The sequence below is a fragment of the Lepidochelys kempii genome, chromosome 13 (genome assembly GCF_965140265.1).
Source record: "Lepidochelys kempii isolate rLepKem1 chromosome 13, rLepKem1.hap2, whole genome shotgun sequence".
NCBI classification, from domain to species: Eukaryota; Metazoa; Chordata; order Testudines; family Cheloniidae; genus Lepidochelys; species Lepidochelys kempii.
Genome location: NC_133268.1, coordinates 29,878,599 through 29,903,203, shown reverse-complemented (window position 1 = coordinate 29,903,203; position 24,605 = coordinate 29,878,599). Strand labels below are relative to the sequence as shown.

The window sequence follows — 24,605 nt, the reverse complement described above, 5'->3', positions numbered from 1 at the left end:
GTTAAGGTTTAATTAATGAATAGTAAATTCAGGGTATGATTTAAAACAAAACTTAAATTCCTATTCTAGATTTTTTTTAGTGTAGGCCTTAGCAGATCAAATCATCATATTTCATCTAGTGTGGATAGAGTTTGTGTGTGTGATGATGAGAATGCTGTTCTTTCTCAGTAGTTCAGTCTCTCTGGTATCATTTAAGAAAACATATTTATGAGTAATTCCTCAATGATGTGGCTGAAAACCATTTCTGTGTCCCATCTAGGCTCTTTTGGAGCAAGACATTTTCCATCGTTCCCTGATGGCATGTTGTTTGGAGATTGTGCTATTTGCATATAGCTCACTGCGAACTTTCCCTTGGATTATTGAGGTTCTTGATCTCCGACCATTCTATTTTTATAAGGTAAGCATAAACATTGTGTTCAAATACTTGGATCTGAATTATAAACTTGTAAAGTACCTCTGTTTAGTATTAGATTGACAGTCCTAGAAGCCCTCTATTCCTAGGTTAGGTATAGCAGAGGGGCGAGTGCTGACCTGTAACAGGTGTGCTATTTTAGTGTAAGGCTGCCTGTGACAGGATTGGGACTCACCACTGCAGTGCCTCCTGCTGTTTACTCTGGGAATTAGGTCAGTTCATGCAAAGCACCCCCTGCCAGTGGTGTCCCATCCATCTCTTGCCCTCAATTGGTATCTCGACCCACGTTGCTCCCAGCATCCTCTTCCAGACACTGCCCTCCGGCAGTGTCCCTAAGTCCACACTGGCCCCCTTCCAGGGGGGAGTTAACAGCAGTTTTTCCAGTTCACTCCTGCCGCAGTGGCCAACCACAACCCCTCAAGTGTAGCCCCTCTGTTCAAGGGCCAGTTGCAGTCTGTCACAGCCACCCTTCCACAGCCAGGTGCTGTACAAGGAGAAGGGGGGGGACCCAGACCTGCCCACTACTCTGGGTCCCAATCCAAAGACCCTTTAGTGGCAGCCTCTCTGCCCTCCTCCTCTCCCCTTGTCTAACTGTTCCTAGGCCACTTCCCCTCTGGCCCTTCACATCCTCTAGGCTCTTTCTGTCAGGGCCTGCAGTCTGGCAGGTATTGGGCCAGAGCCCTTCTGTGCACCCCCCGAACCTGCCCTGCCCAGCACTGCTCTGTCCGAGGTGTCTGTCTCGGGCTCAGGAGACAGACCTTCCCCCATGAAGGTCTGGGACAGACTGCCTGCTCCCTTCCTGGGCAGCCTTTTTATAGGGCTTAGCCTAGCCCTGATTGGCTGGCTGTAATACTGGCCCTGATTGGCTTTCTAACAGGCCCTCCCTGATTGGCTGCCACCTTGCGCAGCTGCTCTGGTCTGCTGTAGCCCAATCTGGCATGGGGGTGGGGCAGTGCCCCACCACACTGCCCTTGAATATGCTACCAAGAATTGACATCTATTATCCAACATATGTAATACTTGTGACACCCTTTCCCTTGTAATGTAAAGGAATAAAGCACTTGTGCATGGTTTGTATACTTTATTTAATTGTAACATGCTGTCAGTTAATTTTTGATGTAACAAATGATTTGTAAACGTGACTTACTACTGTGGTTGGTCAAATAGTGGAATAAAATATTCTTAGACTATATTTGACCAGTATTTCTACCAGTATTCAAATTTACTAAATATTTCACCAGTAGTAGAACTGGTCACATACCACAAATACTGATAAAATACTTCAAAATAATATATTTGTTGAGTACTGTTTGATCAGTCCTACTTGTTACATCCCATTTGTTAAATCTTTTTCCCTTCCTGTCTTTACTTAACTGACTTTCCTGCAACAGAGCACTGTCTTCTCTTCTTGTTCCCCACTTCCACCTTTTTGTCACCGTTATTCTTCCGTCTCTCCCCCACAAATTCTGTGCCTTTCTTCTTTACTAACTTACCTTATCTCAGTCTCTCTGTCTTTTGGCCTCTCTCACAGACATACCAATACCTAGGCATCCAGTGAAAACTTCCAGGCCCTAATAGTCGGAGGTCTAGCCAGCCAGTTAAGATGTGGGGGCCCTGCTTTTCAGGAACAATGCCCAAGATAGAAGCCAGCCTTTGAGAAACCAAGAGGGTGTTGAGACTCTAGTCGCAGTGCTGTTCCTGGACCCTCATTGGGGACCCCAGCCTTTCTTGTCAGTATGGTATATGAGGTATATTTCCCTGCCCGCTCTCTTTTTCCCTTCCCAAAGCCTCTGTTTCTGACCTCCCATCGCCGTTGGCTGTTGTCCATACCTTTACGCATCACTACGCATTAAGACAACTGACAACGTCCGATGCCTCTTTTGGACTCACTGTACTGTCTGCTCTCACAATTTCAACTCCAAAGCCCATCCTTCCACTGGAGGGCACTGGAGGTTGGGGTGTGTCTGCTACTCTACCACTTCCTCAGCTTTTGGGTAGCTGCAAGAGTAGAGTAGTGGAAACATTCCCCTAGCCTTCATTTTAGAGTCCCTTTCCTCAGGCAATAGCCCCAGTGTGTGTGCCTCTGCTGTTGCTCGCAGTTCTTCGAGTGATTGCACATGTCCGTTCTGATTTAGGTGTGCGAATGCCCCAAGCACAGCTGTCGGAGACTTTCCCCTAGTAGTATTCATAGGCTCGGCGCTGGCACCCCCGGGTATTGTGCACTCATAGCACCAGCTCCTGCCAAGTCCACACTCCTCTGTTCCTTCTTACCGCCATCCAGCTGTCGGAACTTCCTCCTTTGCCTTGAGCAAAGTGCTTTTAGTGGTTTCCACTGTTCTTGCATTGTAAGTAGTTAGTTTCATAGTGTTAGTAGTTCCAGTAGGTTAGTTAGTTATAGGTTAGGACTTCGACTCCTCTTCATACTCGGAGAGTTGGTCCGTCCCTCCCCTGGTACTGGGACATACCTTGGGAGCCGGGTTTAAACCTAGCCTGTGCCTACTAGTGACCCTCACTTGAGTTGTCTGAAGTGTTTGGGAGAGGCTCTTAGAAAAGAGCGCTGTAACATCTGGGAATTTAAACCCCGCACGCAGAGAGACAGAGCAGCAAGGCTGAAAGTCCTACTTATGGAGGTGGCGCTGAGACCCGCCTCGGAGCTGAGGTCAGACTCCGCGCTGAGTACTTCAGCATCAGTACAAAGTGCACCGCTAGGGGCTCTTGGCACTGGTCCTCCTCACCAGTGCCGAAGAAGCACTGGGGCCTAAAGGAGAAGACACGCTCGCCGGCACCGAAGGCAGATAAGCGAGCCCAGCGGGATAGAGCGAGACCTGTGCCGGGCTGCTCTCCCTCCCTGGCACTGCAACAACAACCACTGCCAGCACCACAGACCCCAGTAGCACTTGACCAACTGACAGGTCAGCACCTGGAGGACCAGTTTGCGGTGCCTTCGACCCTGGAAGCCTACGCTGCTGCTTCGGAGCTAATGACTCTGTCAGTGCCGAGTCCGGATAGGAGACAGAAGGCGGCACCAGCGGCACTGAGGCATTGACCGCCTTTAAGCCAGTGTCAAGACCAGCCTCCATGGGGAAGCTCCCCTTCATTGCCTCACCAGAAATGTCTCCATGGCACTGACTGCAGACACCAGGAGGATTGGCCCCACTGTGGTCACCTAGGTCCTCCTCCTTGGTGTCTTCGTCGAGCTCCAACTCCGGATCCAATTAATCAAGATGTCTGCACTGAAGGGAAGCTCCATGCCAGTCCCCATAGGCAATGCTGCCACTGGGAGCACCAGGAGCAGGAATGACCCAAGGGACCTGGCCTATGGGCCCGTGGGGTCAAGTACTCTGCAATGGCCTTTTTGGAACCCGTGGAGGCTTCCACCAGGCCAAGGGACGGGCTCACGCTGCTCCTACTCAGTGCGCTCAGAGACTGTAGCAGCATAAGGGGCACACAGAGGTACCCCAGAGCCAACCTCCGGGACTAGCGCCGGAGCAGATCCCAGCACCATTGCCGATGCCAAAGCGGGGATGCTCCCTTGTACCAAGACCAGAACTGATACCGGTACCCAAGTCAGTGGACCTAGGGAAAAGGCGGCAAGGAATGCTATGGCAGCGCACACGTCTTCCTCATTGTCTCCAGAGGATGTGCTCGTGCTCATGCTCAAGGGGTCTTCCCTGCCACAGGACAACTTAAGGGCCTACCAAGATTTGTTAAAGAGGGTGACATCTAGATTGCAGGCAGAGGTCATCAAGGAAACTTCAGATGGGTTCCTGGACATTCTGTCAGCCGCAGCCCCTGCTAAGGTGGTCCTGCCCCTCCACAATGCCATTTTGGGACCGATTAAGGCCATTTGGCAGACTGCTGCCTCTGTTCCACCCACAGCAAAGAGAACAGAAAGGAAGTACTTGGTGCCTGCCAAAGGCTGAGAGTTTCTGTTCTCTCATCCTCCTCCCGGGTCCCTCGCGGTGGTGGCTGTCACAGACATCTGTAGGGCTGCAACCTGGGCCTCAGTCCATACCTTTACGCATCACTACGCATTAAGACAACTGACAACGTCCGATGCCTCTTTTGGACTCACTGTACTGTCTGCTCTCACAATTTCAACTCCAAAGCCCATCCTTCCACTGGAGGGCACTGCTCTGAAGTCACCTAAAGTGGAGCACCCACAGGGACAGCACTCGAAGAAGAAGAAGAAGAGAGTTATTCACCTTGTGCAGGAACGGAAGTTCTTCAAGATGTGTCTGATTACGAGCACGAGCGCAAAAATGCTTGAAGTGGAGCACCCGCAGGGGGACACATCTTGAAGAACCTATATTACTGCACAAGGTGAGTAACTTTCTCTTACACAGCATTGGTTTATACTTGAATCACATTTTCTATTTGATATAGGCTCTTAAACCACACTCCTCACTGTACTGTGTCAGTGCATTAAGTGATGTCACTAATATCTGTCGAGTCAGATTGTTCTTTGTAAAGCTAACTTCACAACCATAAGGGCTTTAACCTTTTTTCAAATGAAGGTTTAGATTGATGGGTAATGGTATTTGTGAACATCACCTAGTTATAAAGTGGTAGAGCATCTATTAAAAACTAAATTTAAATCTAATTGTAAACTGGAAATGATGGGGTGTGTGTATACATATATATAAAATCACCATTTCACATGAAGCCTTTTATACTGGGTCTTAAAATTCTAAACTAAACTACATTTTCGCTCAGTGAAGATGAAGGAGAGGGAGAAAGAAACAAATATATAACAAAGGAGGAAATAGAAAAGGAGTACTTGTGGCACCTTAGAGACTAACAAATTTATTTGAGCATAAGCTTTCGTGAGCTCACGAAAGCTTATGCTCAAATAAATTTTTTAGTCTCAAGGTGCCACAAATACTCCTTTTCTTTTTGCGAATACAGACTAACACGGCTGCTACTCTGAAAGGAGGAAATGTCTTCATAGATTCTAAGGCCAGAAGGGACCATTATGATCATCTAGTCTGAACTCCTGTATAACACAGGCCCTCTGGGACTTGGAATCAGATGGAGAATTGATGTAGGGAAGCTGTTCCAGACCACAGGATTCCAGCATAGAATGCTTTTGTACCAGCTATGGCAAGATGGTATGTTTTGGGGTGAGGGGAGTGTGTGGGATGAGCAGAGGTATCAGGAAGAGAAGCAGAAACATGCAAGGTATGTAATAGAAGCTGGAGCTTTTAAAAACAAGGAGGGAGGGTTGAACTGGACCTGAAATGAATGGTCAGTTGATGAGTGTACCATGCTTTCTAGCCTGATACCATAGTCTCACAGTCGTAAACACACCCAGGTCATTTTCCTTTCATCACATGTATCTTTTATTCCACAGTTCTTTTTTAAACAGAACATGACACAGGCATATTGCAGCAGGAGCTTTCCACACTGCTTCTCTCCTTTGTACTGGTCACCTTCTGAGCTTCCCCTCCTGCTTCCTGTTCCTTCCATTTATATTCTCCCAATTGTATCAGTAGTCTAGTAATTACAACCCAGGTACTCATAATCCACCAACAGAAAATAGCTAATTATTCCCAGTTGTGCCGGCAACTTTTTCTGAGCTGCAGCAATGTCAGTGACCAGGGTGCTATGACTAGCATTCTGTCAGAGTGTGATTAAGGATGAGTGAGGTGGTTTTGCTTTTAGTATGGCTGATTAAACTGCCTTGCTTCCCTTTAGGTGATTGAAGTATTGATTCGGTCTGAGGAAGGACTCTCCAGAGACATGGTAAAGCACCTCAACAACATTGAAGAACAGATTCTGGAGAGTCTAGCCTGGACCAGTGACTCTGCCCTATGGAAAGCTCTACAAGCCTCAGAAAACAAGGTCCCAACCTGTGAAGAAGTATGTTGAAGGGAAAATAAATTACCAGAAAATGCAAATGTACTCCTTTTCCAGGGCTGATATTTTGTGTAGGATATTAATCAAATGCAACAATTTATCCAGTAGTGAAATAATTATAAAACGAAGACACAGTGTTCTCTGACACCCTTTTTAATAATGGTAGATGGTACGAAGAGGCGAAGATTATTTATTCTTAAACTGGCATCTCTTATATCCCAGGTAATATACCCAAGTAATTTTGAAGCCGGTAATGGAGGAAGTGGGCTAGGGCACCTCCCTCTGATGCCAGTATCTCCTATTGTGCACCCCCGGTTGAAAGAGGTTCGCACAGATCTTGGTGGGAGTTTACGACGGGGTGAGTAGAGAGCTTCTGATGTGTTTGTAGTATATAGTATTTCAAACCATTCATAGTAATACATAGAGAAATCCTGGGTGTCTTTGAATTGTGTTTGCTTAGAATCTTAGTCATTTGGCTTTTCAAACTTTCTGTTTGGAAATCTTCTCCCTAACTCTATGGCTTTGTCTCCATAACACTCAATTGCTTGTTCTTCCATCAGTTGTATTGCAGTGAGTGGCACACCAGTGTTTATGTCCACATTGCCTAACCTGAATAGAGTAATATTTGCCTTTGTGCCTTTTCTAGGGTTGTCTATAGTGATTCAGATGGTGTAGCTGTAATCCTTGAGAGCTGGTAGCTCTGCTTCTCCTGCTGTTCTAATCTATTCAGTAGTTCACTATGCAGTTTGGTTCTGTCCTGTATTTTCTATCTTTATGCCTCCGTTCTCAGATTTGACTGGTCAGTTTCTTTTTTAAAAAATACTATCCTCTATCTCATTAGTTCTTAAATGGACACTTATTTTTAACAAACAAAGCAAAACAAAAAACCCCACAACCAACAGCTTGGACTTGCTATTTTTTCACAAAAAGGCAAACATTTCTGTCCACTGAACTGTATGACCTGTTGTTACCATTCAAAAAAATGTACAGAAAGTAAAGAAGCATACTGAAGGGGAGAAGAGCAGAGCTTGAAAACATGCACCTGCCTCTGCTGACAAGGAAATGTCCACGGGGAGTGGATGAGAGCTAGAGGCAGAGTGAAACTTCCAAGTTTTTAGCCAGTTTCACTTTGCTGTTTACCCAGAAGCTCTTCTGCTTTGTGGGATGGAGAGGGACACACACCATGTAGTATCTTAAGCAGCAGGCGGTTATCTTGAGCTTCTGAAGGGTTCCATGGAGGAAAAGAGTGAAACTGATATTGTACTGATCAGTTTAACTGCTTCCACTCATGCTATTGGGCAGCAGCAAAAGTGAGCAGAGTTTGTGAGCAGTAGAGTTAAGGGAATGAGCAAAGGGAGGGAGGGAGGATTCAAGCTGGATAGTAGCGAGGGAATTAAAGAGGAAGAGACAGAGACACAAGATGTCCCAGCAGCTAGAGCACAGGGAAGATGCGACTGGAGGAGGATGAGGTTTCCATCGCTTTCCAGCGACTAAGAATCCAAGTATATTGTCAATCAAATGAAATTGTTTGGGAATAGTAGAGAATAAGGGGAAGCAATTGAAGGGCTAGAGGACTTTGATCTGTGTATTATGGTGCTACTGTTCTGTCTGTGGAAGGTTTCTTGTGATTCTGACTTCTGTTTTGTAGCTTGGGGACTAGCAGTTCTCTCAGTTTGGAAATTGTATTTCTATTAAACTGCTGCATATTGTAGTGATGTTTTTTCCTTTCTTGCATATTAGACATGCAGCCATTGTCTCCGATCTCTGTTCATGAGCGCTACAGTTCTCCTACAGCTGGAAGTGCTAAGAGAAGGCTCTTTGGCGATGACAGCCCAAAAGACATGCAGGTAGAAAAGGTTCTATCTGAAGGAACTAAATTGAAAATTGCCCCAGCTTCAAGCGTTGCCGCTGAAAACGTCTCTTTCTCAACGGGACAGACAATTTTGACCATGGCAACAGCTACTGTAACAGGGACAATGGGACAGAAAGTTACAATCCCACTGCATGGTAAGATATCCATTCATTTTACTTCACTGCACTTTATAATGGTGCTGAATGTTTTATTATGTCCATTTTCTGGGGTTTGGTTGTACTATCAAACACAATGTAGATTCAGTTTGGAGGGCTTTGCATTTTAAACAAGTAACATCTAAAGAAAATTGTTTTGAAAAGAAAAATTAAGAGAAAATATACTTTGCCATCCTGAGTGCTTATTATTGCGTGGGCTAGTGTCTAGACAAAGACTTGTTGCTTACAGGTTATCCTGGTAATGCATCTACTGCAGGCTGGGGCAGGGTTTGTGAAGTAGTTGCTCTGTCAATTTTGCTTCGTCACAGATGAAGCCTTATGAAGATGTATGACACAAGTAATTCTTGGGGATTTAATATGCTTAGGTCCTCAGGTACAGCTGTATCCTTATCTGTTTTCCTATCTGTTTACTCAGTATATCATGATTTTACTTAAGGATAAGGGGATATAGATTTTAGAAACAAATTGATACATGAAAGATTCACAGTACTTGACTCTGACAGATTGAAGTTGGCTGTATGGCAGCTCCCCATATCCTGCTCTGGTCCATGAGGAATGGACTAGATGATTTAATGGAGCTCTCTCTAATTTCCAATATTTCTAATATAAAAAGAAGCATATTAAAGTTTAATATTTACAAATTTCTGTAAGGTCTATTGCCATGGGCGACCTTTAAAGGAGCAAAATAAAATTAGATATGCCATCCACAGAAACTAAGATAATAGTCAGTCAAGTGCTCTCTAAATTAAATTCATTCAGAAACCGTTATATGTTCATGATACCAAGAGGAGCAAATTCTAAGGGTAGTACCTTTGACTGAGAGCCATGCTGCCAAACATGGGAAACCATGTTCTTGATATTTATAGTGCAGTACACAACAATCCATGGAATACAACTGAGACACTTACCTTTGCCTTCTTTTCTAAAGACTCCTAGACAGAAGTGACTTGGCAGTCATAATGTCTATCTCACTCATTCAGGAGTACGTTCCACTGCACTCTCTGTACTGCTTTATTACCTATGCTTGTACTTGCAGCACCCTACAACTGCATTGTATAGTGTCATGCCCTGAGTGTTCAACTTCAGCAGTCTCCCAGCCGATCTTAATAGATATTAATTGCTGTGCAGGTGTATAGGGTGGGAGGTATTCTCTCAATACCTTGGCTCCACACCATTTAGGCTTTGAATATGATTACCAACATCTTTGAATTACAGCCAGAAGAAAACAGGAAGCCAGTGTAGAGTCTTGACCTCAGGTCCTGTGTTTGAGGCATCCTGAAGCAGTTAGGAGGAAGGCAGAAGGGTTCTCAAGTAGCTGGAGGAATTGGTCCTAAAACACATTTGTCCCAGTTGGTAGTAACAAAGGTGTGGATGACTGTGTGAGATCCAGATCGAAGAAGAATGGTCCATGATCAATGGCAAACTCACCCACACTATGGGTCACCAATGCAGGTTAAGTCAAAGAGCAGCGATAAATCCAATGAGACCCTGAGGATGTGAACCATTTTGGTGAAAGTCAGATATTACACCCTTATTAGCTGATGCAGACATACCATTGGCTTAATCCCCCATCTCCTTCCCCTTACCAGGAAACAAAACTGCAGGTTTTCCCAGCTTAAATCTTCATCCATCTCTCTATATTGTATGCTGGCAGAGTAAAGAGACTATAGACGTCATAGTGTTTGAGATGGTGGCAAAGACCTGAGTATTGTTATACTGATGACCCAGTAGTCCAAAGTCTTGATCTTTCCAAGTGGCTTAATAGGAATGTCAGACAGAAGGGATTACAAAATGGTATGCTATGGAACCCGGCATTTGCAGGGGTAAGGGAAGAAGAGATTGCCAAGCACTACCCTTTTTAGAAGTTTCTGAGAAGAAGTAAACCCACTGAAAGATTCCTCAGTCCACTCCAGCAATATTTTGCAGGCAAGTCAGTCAGACCTTAGAGTCACAATGTTATCCAGAGCTGCTGATAAATCTATTAAAATCAGCTTGGGAACTTTACCTTTTACATCATCACTAGAAGATCATCCATATCAATAGAGATGTTTCCATAAACAAGCCTGAACCCAGAAGTTAGGCATCAAAATCTGTATAATCAGTACTGGAGGTAGCTCATCACTATCTTTTCAATTACCTTCTCTTAAAAGGGGAGATTCAAGGCAAGACAAAACTGTGTGTTAATCAAATATGGTGTCTTGAGCAAGGTCCTAAGCACTCTTTATTTAAATGTTATTGGTATGTTGCTATCCCTAATGGAGGCATTAGGAATCTTTGACAATAATGGGCCTGTTGTCTTTTCCATTGCTTTCATCATCCATGAAGGACACAGGGCCCTTTCCATACATGATGTGATTTGCTTGGGGTTACAACCAAAACCTCAGCAAGAGAAACCATCTGAGAGCCACCCAGTACAGGTGAAGGAGTACTTGTGGCACCTTAAAGACTAACCAATTTATTTGAGCATAAGCTTTCGTGAGCTACAGCTCACTTCATCGGATGCATACTGTGGAAAGTTTAGAAGATCTTATTATATACACACAAAGCATAAAAAAATACCTCCTCCCATCCTACTCTCCTGCTGGTAGTAGCTTATCTAAAGTGACCACTCTCCTTACAATGTGTATGATAATCAAGGTGGGCCATTTCCAACACAAACCAGGTTTTCTCACCCTCCCCCCCCCCAACACACACACACACACACAAACTCACTCTCCTGCTGGTAATAACTTATCCAAAGTGACCACTCTCCTTACATTGTGTATGATAATCAAGATGGGCCATTTCCAACACAAATCCAGGGTTTAACAAGAACGTCTGGGGGCGGGGGGGAGGGAGGAAAAAACAAGGGGAAATAAGCTACCTTGCATAATGACTAAGCCACTCCCAGTCTCTATTCAAGCCTAAGTTAATTGTATCCAATTTGCAAATGAATTCCAATTCAGCAGTTTCTCGCTGGAGTCTGGATTTGAAGTTTTTTTGTTGTAAAATAGCGACTTTCATGTCTGTAATCGCGTGACCAGAGTGATTGAAGTGTTCTCCGACTGGTTTATGAATGTTATAATTCTTGACATCTGATTTGTGTCCATTTACTCTTTTACGTAGAGACTGTCCAGTTTGACCAATGTACATGCCAGAGGGGTATTGCTGGCACATGATGGCATATATCACAGTGGTGGATGTGCAGGTGAACGAGCCTCTGATAGTGTGGCTGATGTTATTAGGCCCTGTGATGGTGTCCCCTGAATAGATATGTGGGCACAGTTGGCAACGGGCTTTGCTGCAAGGATAGTTTCCTGGGTTAGTGGTTCTGTTGTGTGGTATAATCACCAGCAACCACATCCCCCCACCCCCCCACCCCCCCGCCCCCAGACGTTCTTGTTAAACCCTGGATTTGTGCTGGAAACGGCCCACCTTGATTATCATACACAATGTAAGGAGAGTGGTCACTTTGGATAAGCTATTACCAGCAGGAGAGTGAGTTTGTGTGTGTGTGTGTGTTGGGGGGGGAGGGTGAGAAAACCTGGATTTGTGTTGGAAATGGCCCACCTTGATTATCATACACATTGTAAGGAGAGTGATCACTTTAGATAAGCTATTACCAGCAGGAGAGTGGGGTGGGAGGAGGTATTTTTTCATGCTTTGTGTGTATATAATAAGATCTTCTAAACTTTCCACAGTATGCATCCGATGAAGTGAGCTGTAGCTCACGAAAGCTTATGCTCAAATAAATTGGTTAGTCTCTAAGGTGCCACAAGTACTCCTTTTCTTTTTGCGAATACAGACTAACATGGCTGTTACTCTGAAACCAGGACAGGTGGCATATTTTATCTCCCACTCTTGTACTGTTCCTATTGAAGTGGTCAGCTCTGACTGAATTCCAGTTTATATTATCTGATGTGTACGTTGACTACTATACATGTGAGAAACACTTGATTTTACATTGCTGAGACAATCTGGGTTAATCAGATTGCCCAGAATTCAGAATGCTTCCTCTGATTTGGATTTTGCAGAAGTTAAGGCTGAGAAGACAACTTTCATCACCTCAATAATAGTATCAGCATAAAAATGCCATAATTCTTGACCAAGCAATTGGATTTGGGGGTGAATCTTCTGTTAGTCCTCCAGGCTTCTCCCTTGCTGCTTCATGTTTCTCTAGCTCTGTATACCACAGTAACGTGCGAGGACAATGCACGGGGCATCATGGTGTCATTGTCTGTCAGATGGTCGTGGACAGTAGTGCAGCTAAGTTGCACTAGACCAGTGGTTCTCAAACTTTTGTACTGGTGACCCCTTTCACATAGCAAGACTCTGAGTGTGACCCCCTCTTATAAATTAAAAACACTTTTAAATATATTTAACACCATTATAAATGCCGGAGGCAAAGCGGGGTTTAGGATGGAGGCCGACAGCTCACGACCCCCCGTGTAATAACCTCACGACCCCCTGAGGGGTCACAACCCCCAGTTTGAGAACCCCTGCACTAGACTGTCAAGTTGGTCCTGTGGCCGAGCTGGAAATCTGTGTTTTGGAAATACAAAGGGCCCATGATTTTCCAAGGGCGACCCATAGAAACTTCTCCACCTGACTGAAGCATGGAAAAGCTCTCCGAGAAGGAGATGATTGGACTGACAAAGATGTATTTTAAACAAATCCTGTTATCGGTCCCATTCATAAAATGATGAAACTAGAGGTGTTAGTTGAGCTGAGCTGGACTACAATCCCGTAAACAAGATGCATCATTACTATACATTCTGAAGATACTGACAGTAAGTCTTGGCAATTGCAATGTCAGACTTGGCAAACGGTTAGCCTTGAGTAGGAATTTTAGTGAGTAAATGGGGTGACCTGTGCACAATCAGATGCCCAAATGCACTTTATTTTGGGACTCGCAAGTGTGTCCACCTAGTCTGAACTAGCTTTTCAAGTTCACTTTTAGAGTTCCATAGGGCTAGAAACAAATGCTTTATAACCACTTGAAATCTAGGAATTCAAGCTTTCAAGAGGCATAAAGCCATTCTTTTTAACTTTAGTAGTTTGTGGGATACCTGCTTCTAAAACCACTTAGGAATTAAATGGAGGAGAGACCAGATGTGCTGAGCAAGATGTGATTTTTGGGGCCTATAACATAGGTCTTGTCTACACTACAGTGGCAGAGCTACAGCTCTGCAGTAGAGCCACTGTAGTGCCGTAGCACAGATGTTTGCTGAAGCCACAGAAGGGATTTCTCTGTTGCTGTAGTTAATCCACCACCTTGAGAGATGTTAGCTAGGTTGATGGAAGAATTCTTCTCTTGATCTAGTGGTGTCTATACCAGGGTTTAGGCTGGCTTAACTGCATGTTTTGGGTGTGAATTTTTCATGCCTGGGAGCCATGTCGCTATGTCCACCTAATATTTAGGGGTAGACTTGGCCCTATGTTCTTCCAAGGCTAGAAACACTCTGGCAGAAAGTGAGAAAATTTCTCTAAGCATTGGTCTTGCAGCTAGGACATAAGAACATACGAACAGTGTCCTGTCTACCGACAGTGGCCAATGCCAGGTGCCCCAGAGGGAGTGAACCTAACAGGTAATGATCAAGTGATCTCTCTCCTGCCATCCCTCTCCACCCTCTGACAAACAGAGGCTAGGGACATCATTCCTTACCCATCCTGGCTAATAGCCATTAATGGACTTAACCTCCATGAATGTATCCAGTTCTCTTTTAAACCCTGTTGTAGTCCTAGCCTTCACAACCTCCTCAGGCAAGGAGTTCCACAGGTTGACTGTGCACTGTGTGAAGAATAACTTCCTTTTATTTGTTTTAAATCTGCTGCCCATTAATTTCATTTGGTGGCCCCTAGTTCTTATATTACGGGAACAAGTAAATAACTTTTCCTTATTCACTTTCTCCACACCACTCATGATTTTATATACCTCTATCATCTCCCCCCTTAGTCTCCTCTTTTCCAAGCTGAAAAGTCCTAGCCTCTTTAATCTCTCCTCATATGGGACCTGTTTCAAACCCCTAATCATTTTAGTTGCCCTTTTCTGAACCTTTTCTAATGCCAGTATATCATTTTTGAAATGACGGGACCACATCTGTACGCAGTATTCAAGATGTAGACGTACCATGGATTTACATGAGGGCAATAAGATATTCTCTGTCTTTTTCTCTGTCCCTTTTTAAATGACTGCAGATCAGCTGCAAGCTCAGGCATCAGTGATCTTCCTGCGGAGCCTCCCTCCTGGGTATGTCTTCCCGGGAGCAAGAGCCAGTTGTGTCTTAGCCAAGACCCTCATCCTTATCTCAAGATGATGCCATGCTGCCTTGTTCGTCTTCCCCTTCTATTCTGGAGGTCTTTAAGATGTATCAGGACCTTTTATACCAGGTAGCTGCATCCCTGGGCGTCCAGGTGGAGTTTCTCCAAGAGAACATATACAAACTGGTGGGCATTTTACAGCCTGCCATCCCTGGGAGAGTGGCTCTCCTGATCAATGATATGCACCTCGTGCCGGTGAGAGCCCTGTGGAGTACATTGGTCTTGATACTACTAGGGGCTAAGCACGTGGAAAAGCACTACTTTGTTCCCAGGCAGGGATTTGAGGGGTTCTGTTCACACCTGGCCCCAAATTCCCTGACCATAATGGCAGTAAATGACAGGGCCAGGGTAGGTTGAAGTCTGCCCCCAAGGACAGAGACTCCAAGCGATTGGATATTCTGGGCAGAAAGATCTATATCTCATCATTCCTACAGATGAGGATCGCAAATCAAGCTTTGCTGTCCAAGTATGATTTCCTCAATTGGTCAGCCGTGTCTAGATTCAAGAACCAGTTGCCCAAGGCCTTGCATGAGGAGTTTCCGGCATTTTTTGAAGAATGCTTATTGGTGGCACACAACACATGCCAATAATTACTAGGAGGCCCCCTTGAGCTGGTTGAGGCCCTAAGCAATTGCTTAAACTGCTTATTCTGAGCACCAGCTCTGGTTCTTGGACAAGACTGATGACACTTTGCATTCCTTTAAGGATTCTGGGGCTACCTTGAGTTCCTTGGGAGGGTGCATGCCATCTGCACAAAGATGCCACTATCGGGCACAGCAGCAGCAACAATATCGCCCACAGCATTTCTTCACACAGCCTTTCCCCCTGAAACAGCAGGATTACCATAGAAAGAGGGATAGATCCCACAAGAGGAATCGGTCAGGCTCTGGCTTTGGACAGTCCACACGCCTTCCCTCAGTGCTAGCTAATCACCCATTTTAACTCCTTAGTCCAGAGCACTGATTCAGTCAATACTCCACCCTCTTTGTCTCTTTAGGGACTGGTTGCCCTGCTTCTGCAGTGCTTGGGACTCAGTTGTCTCCCAACAGCTGGGTCCTAGACGCTGTCAGATCAGACTATGTACCCCACCCCCAAATCCATCTTCAGGGACCCCTCTCACAAGACTCTGCTCATCAAGCAGATCAGCTTTCTGTTGACATTGGGAGTGGTGGAGGAAGTTCCCCTGGAGCACCAGGGCCACAGCGTTTACTTCCAGTACTTCCTGATACCGAAATCCAAGGATGAATGAGACCCATTCTCAACTTTCACGGCCTCAACAAGTGAATCAGTGTGGAAGAAAACTCAGTCTTCACTCTTAGGTTGTTTGCAACAAGTCAGAGACAATTTTATTCATGCAATTGCAGGGAAGACAGCAATTGAACAGAGTGTCTGTCCTTATGCAAATCTTGAAAATACAAAACAATATAAAGCAGTATTTATACCTTTTCATTATATAAAGCTGTGCCTTGTTTATGCATTTTTCTTTCTGATATCTTATTTGTTTTCAACATTTCCTGCTAACAATTACATTCCATTGTTATCTCAAGGCAAAGTTAAAAACAGCTTTGCTTGCAGTTTCCCATACGCTTCACCAGTCCTGCCTCTACAAATCTTTCGTTATTATGGTTCTGTGTTAGCCTGACTGTTGCTCTGTCTCTAACAAACTAAGATGGCTGCACTCAAATCCTCTTTTTCCCCTCTTCCTACTTCCACAGCAGATACGTGAGATTTTGCATGCTCACTCTCAGCTAAACTCTTCACATGGTCTCAGAATGGCTGATTTGTTACTCTGGAACTTACATTCATGTGGCGATTCGACTGATACAGAGGAAATTTCTGCATTGTGTGGTAGGAGACTGCCACTTTCATTACACTATTGACCCATTCGGCCTCGCTTCTGCCCCCTGAGTCTTCACCAAATGCATTGTGGTGTCATGGCTTCTCTCAGGAGGAAGGGAATCCACATCCTCCTGTACCTCGATGACTGGTTGCTGAAGGGTGGCTCCAGAGAGGAGGTTCTCACCCATGTCAACACCACATTGCATTTGCTTGACCGTCCGTGACTGACTTTAAACACCACAAAGACAATCACAGTTCCCATTCAAAAAAAAAAAAAAAAAAAATTGAGTTAATTAGACCCTGTTAGTTTCCACGAGGTAAAGGGTGTTCCTGCTGGCCTACCGCTTCCAAGCAATTCAACAGCTCTGCCTCAGTCTATAATCTTGGCCTTCCACGACTGTCTGTGTGTGTCTGAGCATGTTGAGTCATGTGCCCGCTTACATGCAACTCATCCAGTTGGGTAAGCTGTGCCTTCACCCTCTTCAGATGTACCTAAGGATGGTCTGCTACCCTGCCTTGCGTTCTCTGAACAGATTGATTTGCCTTACTCCACCAGTCCCAGATTTCTTGTGCTCTTGGGAGTCACTACACAGTGTGTGCCAAGGAGTCCCTTTCACTTGGCCCTCTCAGACCAAGTCATTGGTTACCGACGCTTCCCTTCTGAGTTGGGGAGTACATCTGGATTAATTGAGGTTGGAACAGGTTGGAACAGTGGTTGGAACAGGAAGCCTTACTCCATGTCCAATATCTTCATAAATGATCTGGAGGATGGTGTGGATTGCACTCTCAGCAAATTTGCGGATGATACTAAACTGGGAGGAGTGGTAGATATGCTGGAGGGGAGGGATAGGATACAGAAGGACCTAGACAAATTGGAGGATTGGGCCAAAAGAAATCTGATGAGGTTCAATAAGGATAAGTGCAGGGTCCTGCACTTAGGACGGAAGAACCCAATGCACAGCTACAGACTAGGGACCGAATGGCTAGGCAGCAGTTCTGCGGAAAAGGACCTAGGGGTGACAGTGGACAAGAAGCTGGATATGAGTCAGCAGTGTGCCCTTGTTGCCAAGAAGGCCAATGGCATTTTGGGATGTATAAGTAGGGGCATAGCGAGCAGATCGAGGGACGTGATCGTTCCCCTCTATTCGACATTGGTGAGGCCTCATCTGGAGTACTGTGTCCAGTTTTGGGCCCCACACTACAAGAAGGATGTGGATAAATTGGAGAGAGTCCAGCGAAGGGCAACAAAAATGATTAGGGGTCTAGAACACATGACTTATGAGGAGAGGCTGAGGGAGCTGGGATTGTTTAGCCTGCAGAAGAGAAGAATGAGGGGGGATTTGATAGCTGCTTTCAACTACCTGAAAGGGGGTTCCAAAGAGGATGGCTCTAGACTGTTCTCAATGGTAGCAGATGACAGAACGAGGAGTAATGGTCTCAAGTTGCAGTGGGGGAGGTTTAGATTGGATATTAGGAAAAACTTTTTCACTAAGAGGGTGGTGAAATACTGGAATGCGTTACCTAGGGAGGTGGTAGAATCTCCTTCCTTAGAGGTTTTTAAGGTCAGGCTTGACAAAGCCCTGGCTGGGATGATTTAACTGGGAATTGGTCCTGCTTCGAGCAGGGGGTTGGACTAGATGACCTTCTGGGGTCCCTTCCAACCCTGATATTCTATGATTCTGTGTCAATTTGTTGGAACTTTGGGCCATCCACAATGCATGTCTTGTCTTCTGGGACTGCATCAGACACTCAATGGTTCACATGCTCACTGACAATACCACCGCGATGTACTGTGTAAACAAACAAGGGGAAGCACATTCCAGGTTACTCTGCCTGGAGGCGATCAACCTGTGGCAATTTTGCATTGAAGACATCACTCCAGTAGCAGTCCGCTTGCAGGGGGTGCATAGGAGTCTCACAGACCATCTCAGCAGGCTTTTCTTCCTGAGCCACAAGTGGTCCATGAAGGAGACTGTCCTCCAGGTTGTCATTGGAACAGGGGATATCCTCGCGATTGACCTGTTTGTGATGAGGGAAAACAGAAAGTGTCGACTATTCTGTTCTTGAGGGGGCCTCAGCCTGGGCTCCCTCTCTGACGCCTTCCACTGCAGCTGGCAGTCAACTCTTTTGTATGCCGTTCCACCTATTCTGATCATTCCTCATGTCATCCACAAACTCAAGGCAGATTGGGCCAAGCGTCCTCATTGCTCCTGCATGGCAGAGACAGTCCTGGTTCTCAGATCTCCTTGCTCTGTCAATTCAGCCTCCCATACTGCTTCCTTTCCATCCCAACCTGCTCACTTAGCACCATGGCTGCACCCTGCATCCTGCTATACTGAATGAAGAGAAAGAGCAATGCTCAGAGGCTGTCCAACAAGTCCTGCTCAACAGTAGGAAGTCCTCCACTAGGATGGCATACTTAAAGGGAAGAGGTTCTCGATGTGGTCCTTGGCCTGCAGGACCCAACTGACAGGGGCTTCCATCCAGGGCATCTGTGAGTACCTGTTATATCGTCAGAAATCCGGCCTTGCCCTCAGTTCGCTAAGTACATTTGGCAGCAGTATCAGCATTTTTTTTTCCAGTGCCATGGTGATGAGATTTCTGAAAGGGCTTCTCCGCTTACATCCTCGGATCCAAGTACTGGTTCCTCTTTGGGACCTAACTATGGTTCTGAGTGTTCTAATGGGCTCTCCATTTGAACCCCTTGCGTCTTGTCCACTGCCCCTCCTGTCTCAGCAAACTGTGTTCCTGATAGCTTTTACTTCTGCAAGAAGGGTGTGAGTTACAGGCCCTTATGGCTGAGCCACCTTACACTCAGTTCTCCAAGGATGAGGTGGTGCTGCGACCACACCTAAAGTTTTTGTCCAAGGTGGTCTCTGTTTCTTCTGAATTAGGCAGTGCAGTTACCCATGTTTTTCCATAAGCCACACGCTTCCCTGGAGAAACAGCGTCTCCATACCCTGGATGTCAGGTCATATCTAGCCTTTTACCTGGACAGGACTAAGCCATTTGTGCTTCATCTCGCCTGTTGGTGTCATATGCAGACTGCATGAAGGGGCAAGCAGTCTCTGCACAGACCATCTCTAGATGGATAACATCCTGTATCAAGACTATGTATGAGATAGCTTTGACTATGCCTCCTCAGTGGATACAGGCTCACTCCACGAGGGTGCAAGCAACATCGATAGCATGCCTCAGTGACGTGTCCTCACTGGACTTTTGGAAAGTGGCCACAAGGTCATGTACAATTATGGACTATTATGCTATTACCGCATCTTCCTGAGCAGATGCAGGCCTCAGAAGAACGGTCCTGTGATCTCTATTCCAGTAAACTCTGAGCCCTGCCTACAGATTGTGGTACTGCTTATGAGTCACCTAACTGGAATACACATCTGCATCTACTCGAAGAAGAAGAAACAGTTACTTACCATAACTCTGGTTCTTCAAGGTATGATGAGAACATGTATTCCATGACCCACCCTCTGTACCCTCTGCATTGGAGTCGCCTCTCATGGGATTTCATTATGAAGGGACTGAGTGGTGTGACGGTGGCGCCACCTCATATAGCCAGGGGAGGAGCCATAAGACACAAGCACTGCCCCTCTACAGGTACTGCTAGCAAAAACCTCTGGCTTCAATGCACTGGGAGTGCACACACCTAACTAGAGTACATGTCCGCATCACGTTTCGGAGAACCACAGCTGCAGTAAGTAACTGTTTTCTTAAAGGGACCGTCAGCTCTAGGTTATTGTAAATGTGTCAATTTCATTAAACAGTAGGTCTTGGGGTTTATTCTGAAATTGATTTTAAAATATAGTGCTTTCTCTTTCTCAAAGGGGTGCTTTCTCTCCCCTTTGGCGCTTGATAGAGAAACTGATAACAGGGGAAACAGTGAAACTGACTGTGCACAAAATAAACTGGAAAAAAAATAAGCAAGATGTTGCTAGCTTTCAGTTATAGAACTATTTAATGTTTCCTATAAATTTTGTACCAACAATGCTTTTAGACGGAAGTGTGATCTTTCACGTTTACAGTGTCCCTCCCTTTAAGTGTTTTCAAGAGTATGATAAAGTTGTTCCTTTATGAATGCACTGCCAGGGAAACAAGGATTCCTTGGACATCAAACACTGCAGAACAATCTTAACGTTAACTGTTTCTGTGAATTATGATTATATTTGCAATTCAACTGTGCAGCTTGGCTGCAAAATAATGTTCCTATATATGTCTTCAGGTATTGCAAACAACACTGGAGGGATTACCTTGATTCCCGTTTCAGTGAATTTATCTCAGCAGTCTAAAGTGGAGAGTCATGGACAAGTACCTCTCACTGCTCAAGCTTTAACTGGTGCATCTCCAAACCATTCCCGTATGAATCAAGCACAGGAAGCACATCAGTCGACAGGAAGCAAACCAAAGAAAACTGGCTCCATGGCACTGTTTTACAGAAAGGTAAATATCTTGGCTAAGAGTTGCTTTGTATTAAATGTTTTTCTCTATTTTAGAGAGACAAGGTGGGTGAGGTAATCTTTTTATTGACCAAGTGCTCTGTTTTGTTAATGCTTGATTATATTTAAATTTGTCTGTCTCTCAGCAAACTGTTCCATTATACTCCTGTGTTATTCAGTTACTTTTCCTCTGGCACTTATAAAGGCACCTGTGCCAGAAAATGCTTTAAAATCCTATTACTAAAAAATTGCTTTTCAGATCCACTAATTTGGGCCAGATGTGTTGTTCTCTAATCTCCTTGGTTGACAGGCAGCATCTCCAATAGCTAGCCACAAATTGTTAGTGCTTTCTGGTTCTTTATTCCTGCTCTTGTTTTCTCCCAGCTCTGCTGAGGGTGCAGATAGCTGTACTAGCTCCAACTCCTTAGTGCTTTGCCAGAAATTCTCAGAGAGAGGAGATAACGCACATAGACCCTGTAGGCTGGGGTAAGGCCTCAAATAAGGGTGTTTTCTCTTCTAAATCTCTCTGAGCTCTTTCTTTTCTAACGGGTTTTGAACTAGGACTTGGGAAACTTTCATCATCCCTCTCTTAGATGCATGGATTAGACATGCTGAAGGGAAGACTGTCTTCCTGTAATTGACTAGTGTTCAGACACGCTCAGCCCTGGTCTACACTAGGGCTTTAGGTCGAATTTAGCAGTGTTAAATCGATGTAAACCTGCACCCGTCCACACGATGAAGCTCTTTTTTTTCAACTTAAAGGGCTCTTAAAATCGATTTCCTTACTCTACCCCTGACAAGTGGATTAGTGCTTAAATCGGCCTTGCCGGGTCGAATTTGGGGTACTGTGGACACAATTCGACGGTATTGGCCTCCGGGAGCTATCCCAGAGTGCTCCATTGTGACCGCTCTGGACAGCACTCTCAACTCAGAGGCACTGGCCAGGTAGACAGGAAAAGAACCACGAACTTTTGAATCTCATTTCCGGAGACTGCGGGAACTGTGGGATAGCTACCCACAGCGCAATACTCCGGAAGTCGACGCTTGCCTCGGTACTGTGGAAGCACTCCGCCGAGTTAATGCACTTAGAGCATTTTCTGTGGGGACACACACACTCAAATATATAAAACCGATTTCTAAAAAAACGACTTCTATAAATTCGACCTAATTTTGTAGTGTAGACGTACCCTCAGACACACTCTTATTTCAGCTTCTCCTGTCTCTGAAAATTCCATTCTGTCATCTCTTCTATTGGAAGTAACATCTGTTTCCTGGACCCACTGACCCATCCAGAATTGGCTGCTTATGTGGGGCTTCACAAAGCTGTGTTGGATACTTAAGCCCTCTGGGACAATATTCAGAAAGAGGAATAACATGCTTGCTTACCAGAGGAAGGAAGGAATTTGAGGGATGAATAAGCATGAATAACTTATAGGAGTTTTGCTGCCTTTCTCTTGCATTTTCATTTTAGAGAGAGACAAGGTGAGGGAAGATTTCTTTATCCATAAACATGAGCAAACCCCCTGAGTATACCTGATTAGATCAGTCTTAATCTGCCTTCCAAAAACTTAAATCATAGTATCTGCACTATTTGTATGCTTCCCTGTTGGAGTTTTCTTGCTTCTTTATTTAATTGTATTCTTGGTGGCCATCGTTTCAGCTAGCAACACTAGCAGTGAGCGATTCATTCATTGGAGTGCTTTGTTACAGAGAGAGAAAATAAAACTTATTCTTAGAGATTCTGATTTCTCTTAAGATCTCACAGGCAGAATGGAGTTTGGTTCTCTGCTTTCAATCAAACAACTGCTATCCCCACCTCTTGTCTGAGGAGGGATGAGAATTAAGTTGGTCCAAATTAATGTCCAACCAACGTGCAAGCTTAATTTTCAATCATACAGTGGTTTTATGAATCTTTATCTGCTTTCACTGTGTGCTTGGAAAATTTTTGTAATAAGCAAAACTACTGTTCCCTGTTGCTAGGAAAGTTAAAATCCAGGCTTCTGATGAAACCCCATCTTTAAGGGAGTTTTGACCGTTTGGTTACAGGTTATGAACTCAAACCCTTGTGCACAAAAGGATATTCTTCTCTTCTGCCTGTCTTGTGGAACTTTTCAATAGAGCAGATCATTAAAAGGCTTCTTTTTTTACTTCCAGACATAAATGCCTATGTGTTCTTAGTTCTCATAGTGGGGGGAAAGAACTTCTACAGTTAATGAAAGACTGTTAATCATGTTGCACTTGTCAAGGTCATCTCGGGTTTTCATCTGAATGAGGTGTTTTTAAAAAGAAACCTGATAAATACTGTGTAGGTTAATCTCCTTGGGTGTAAGTAAAGTATATGACCTCTTCAAACTTCCTGCTCATCTGAGGGGTCCCAAGGTGTGTGGTCAGGTAGATGGAGTAGTTAGGTACAATGCTTGTCAAATTATACTGGCCAGATGGCTCAGACTTTGTATTTCTGAAGCCTGTAAGGCAGAGATGACAACTCAGTATTTGAGTACATTCTCCCATGCAGAACCCCTTGCAGAGATTGGTAAGATGGCAGCTTCGGTACATTTAGCATTTTTTATTAGAGTAGCTTTTAGTTGATGGATTCTCATTTTTAACCGCTCTCGAATTTGGTCTCTGTATGAAGGGATTGCTACATAGATCCTGTCAGTTCTGGGCTTATGAATTTGAACATGCAGAAAGTAGGGTTTTACCCGTAGATTTTTGAATTTCAAATATAGGAATGGAAGTTTTCTATTCTAGTTTCTGGTTGCTAAGAGACAAGAAAACTAGTGGAGTGGGAGCTAGACATCTCTTCTGTGTTGTGAAGGCAAATTGCTTCTGGTTAAGGAAATGGTATTTTGCTAAGTAGGATTCTGATTTGTTGTTTTCCTTGCTTTAACATTTTGAATGTTTGTGTTTGATGCTGTGGAGGATTTGTCTGGAACTAGAAAACAAAGAGCTGGAATTGGGATCCAAAAGGTGCTTAACTGACAGGTAGCAGCACTTATCTAGCTAGACAATCATGGAGTTGGAGTACATACAGTCCAACCATCTCAAATCGCTGTTTCTGAGATGCAGAAACATGCACAGGTAAAAAAAAAATTGCTTTCTGGAATTCTTCCCTTTAATTGCTAGCATGCTTTGTTGTTTTAAGACTCACAATTGTGATAAAACTAGATTTCAAGATTCAGTTGGCTTCACTCTCTGTTGTGCTGTTTTCCATCCCAGGTGTATCATTTGGCAAGTGTGCGCTTGCGTGATTTGTGCTTAAAACTGGATGTTTCCATTGAGTTGCGCAGGAAGATATGGACATGTTTTGAGTTCACATTAGTTCATTGCACTGATCTAATGAAAGACAGACATTTGGATCAGCTCCTCCTTTGTGCCTTTTACATTATGGCAAAGGTAACGTACAGATTTTAGGAAGTATTATATCTTAAGCTATTTCCAGGAAGTAAATAAAATAAACTGCAAATCTACTATCCAATTGTTTTACTTTTGATATCTTACTGGGGAGGGGAGGTGCTTCCAAGATGTTGATGAAGCCCTGAAGTCTTCTTTTCCTTTGCTTTACATATCCTCCCTCAAGGTCCTATATCAACAATCCTTTTGACTCAGGACTGGATGGTACTCCTTTTTTTGAGCCCCTTCACACTGTTCCGTTGTCAGCTAGAAAGGACATAGTTATAGTCTGTCTCCAGAAGGGATTGCCTCACATTGCTTATCTTTGG

General features: G+C 44.5%; 1 protein-coding gene across 8 annotated transcripts in view; it reads left to right on the top strand.

Moving 5' to 3' along the window:
• Window positions 1-24,605, top strand: part of RBL1 (RB transcriptional corepressor like 1) — an 82,373-nt gene that overhangs the window by 37,168 nt on the left and 20,600 nt on the right. For 7 of the 8 annotated variants that reach the window (XM_073309946.1, XM_073309949.1, XM_073309948.1 and 4 more), the window contains 6 exons: window positions 260-397; window positions 6,110-6,274; window positions 6,494-6,629; window positions 8,012-8,278; window positions 20,670-20,887; window positions 24,103-24,279. In XM_073309946.1, coding sequence (XP_073166047.1) covers window positions 260-397; window positions 6,110-6,274; window positions 6,494-6,629; window positions 8,012-8,278; window positions 20,670-20,887; window positions 24,103-24,279 — 1,101 coding nt within the window. The remainder of the gene's footprint in view (window positions 1-259; window positions 398-6,109; window positions 6,275-6,493; window positions 6,630-8,011; window positions 8,279-20,669; window positions 20,888-24,102; window positions 24,280-24,605) is intronic. The other variant, XM_073309950.1, reaches the window with a different exon arrangement.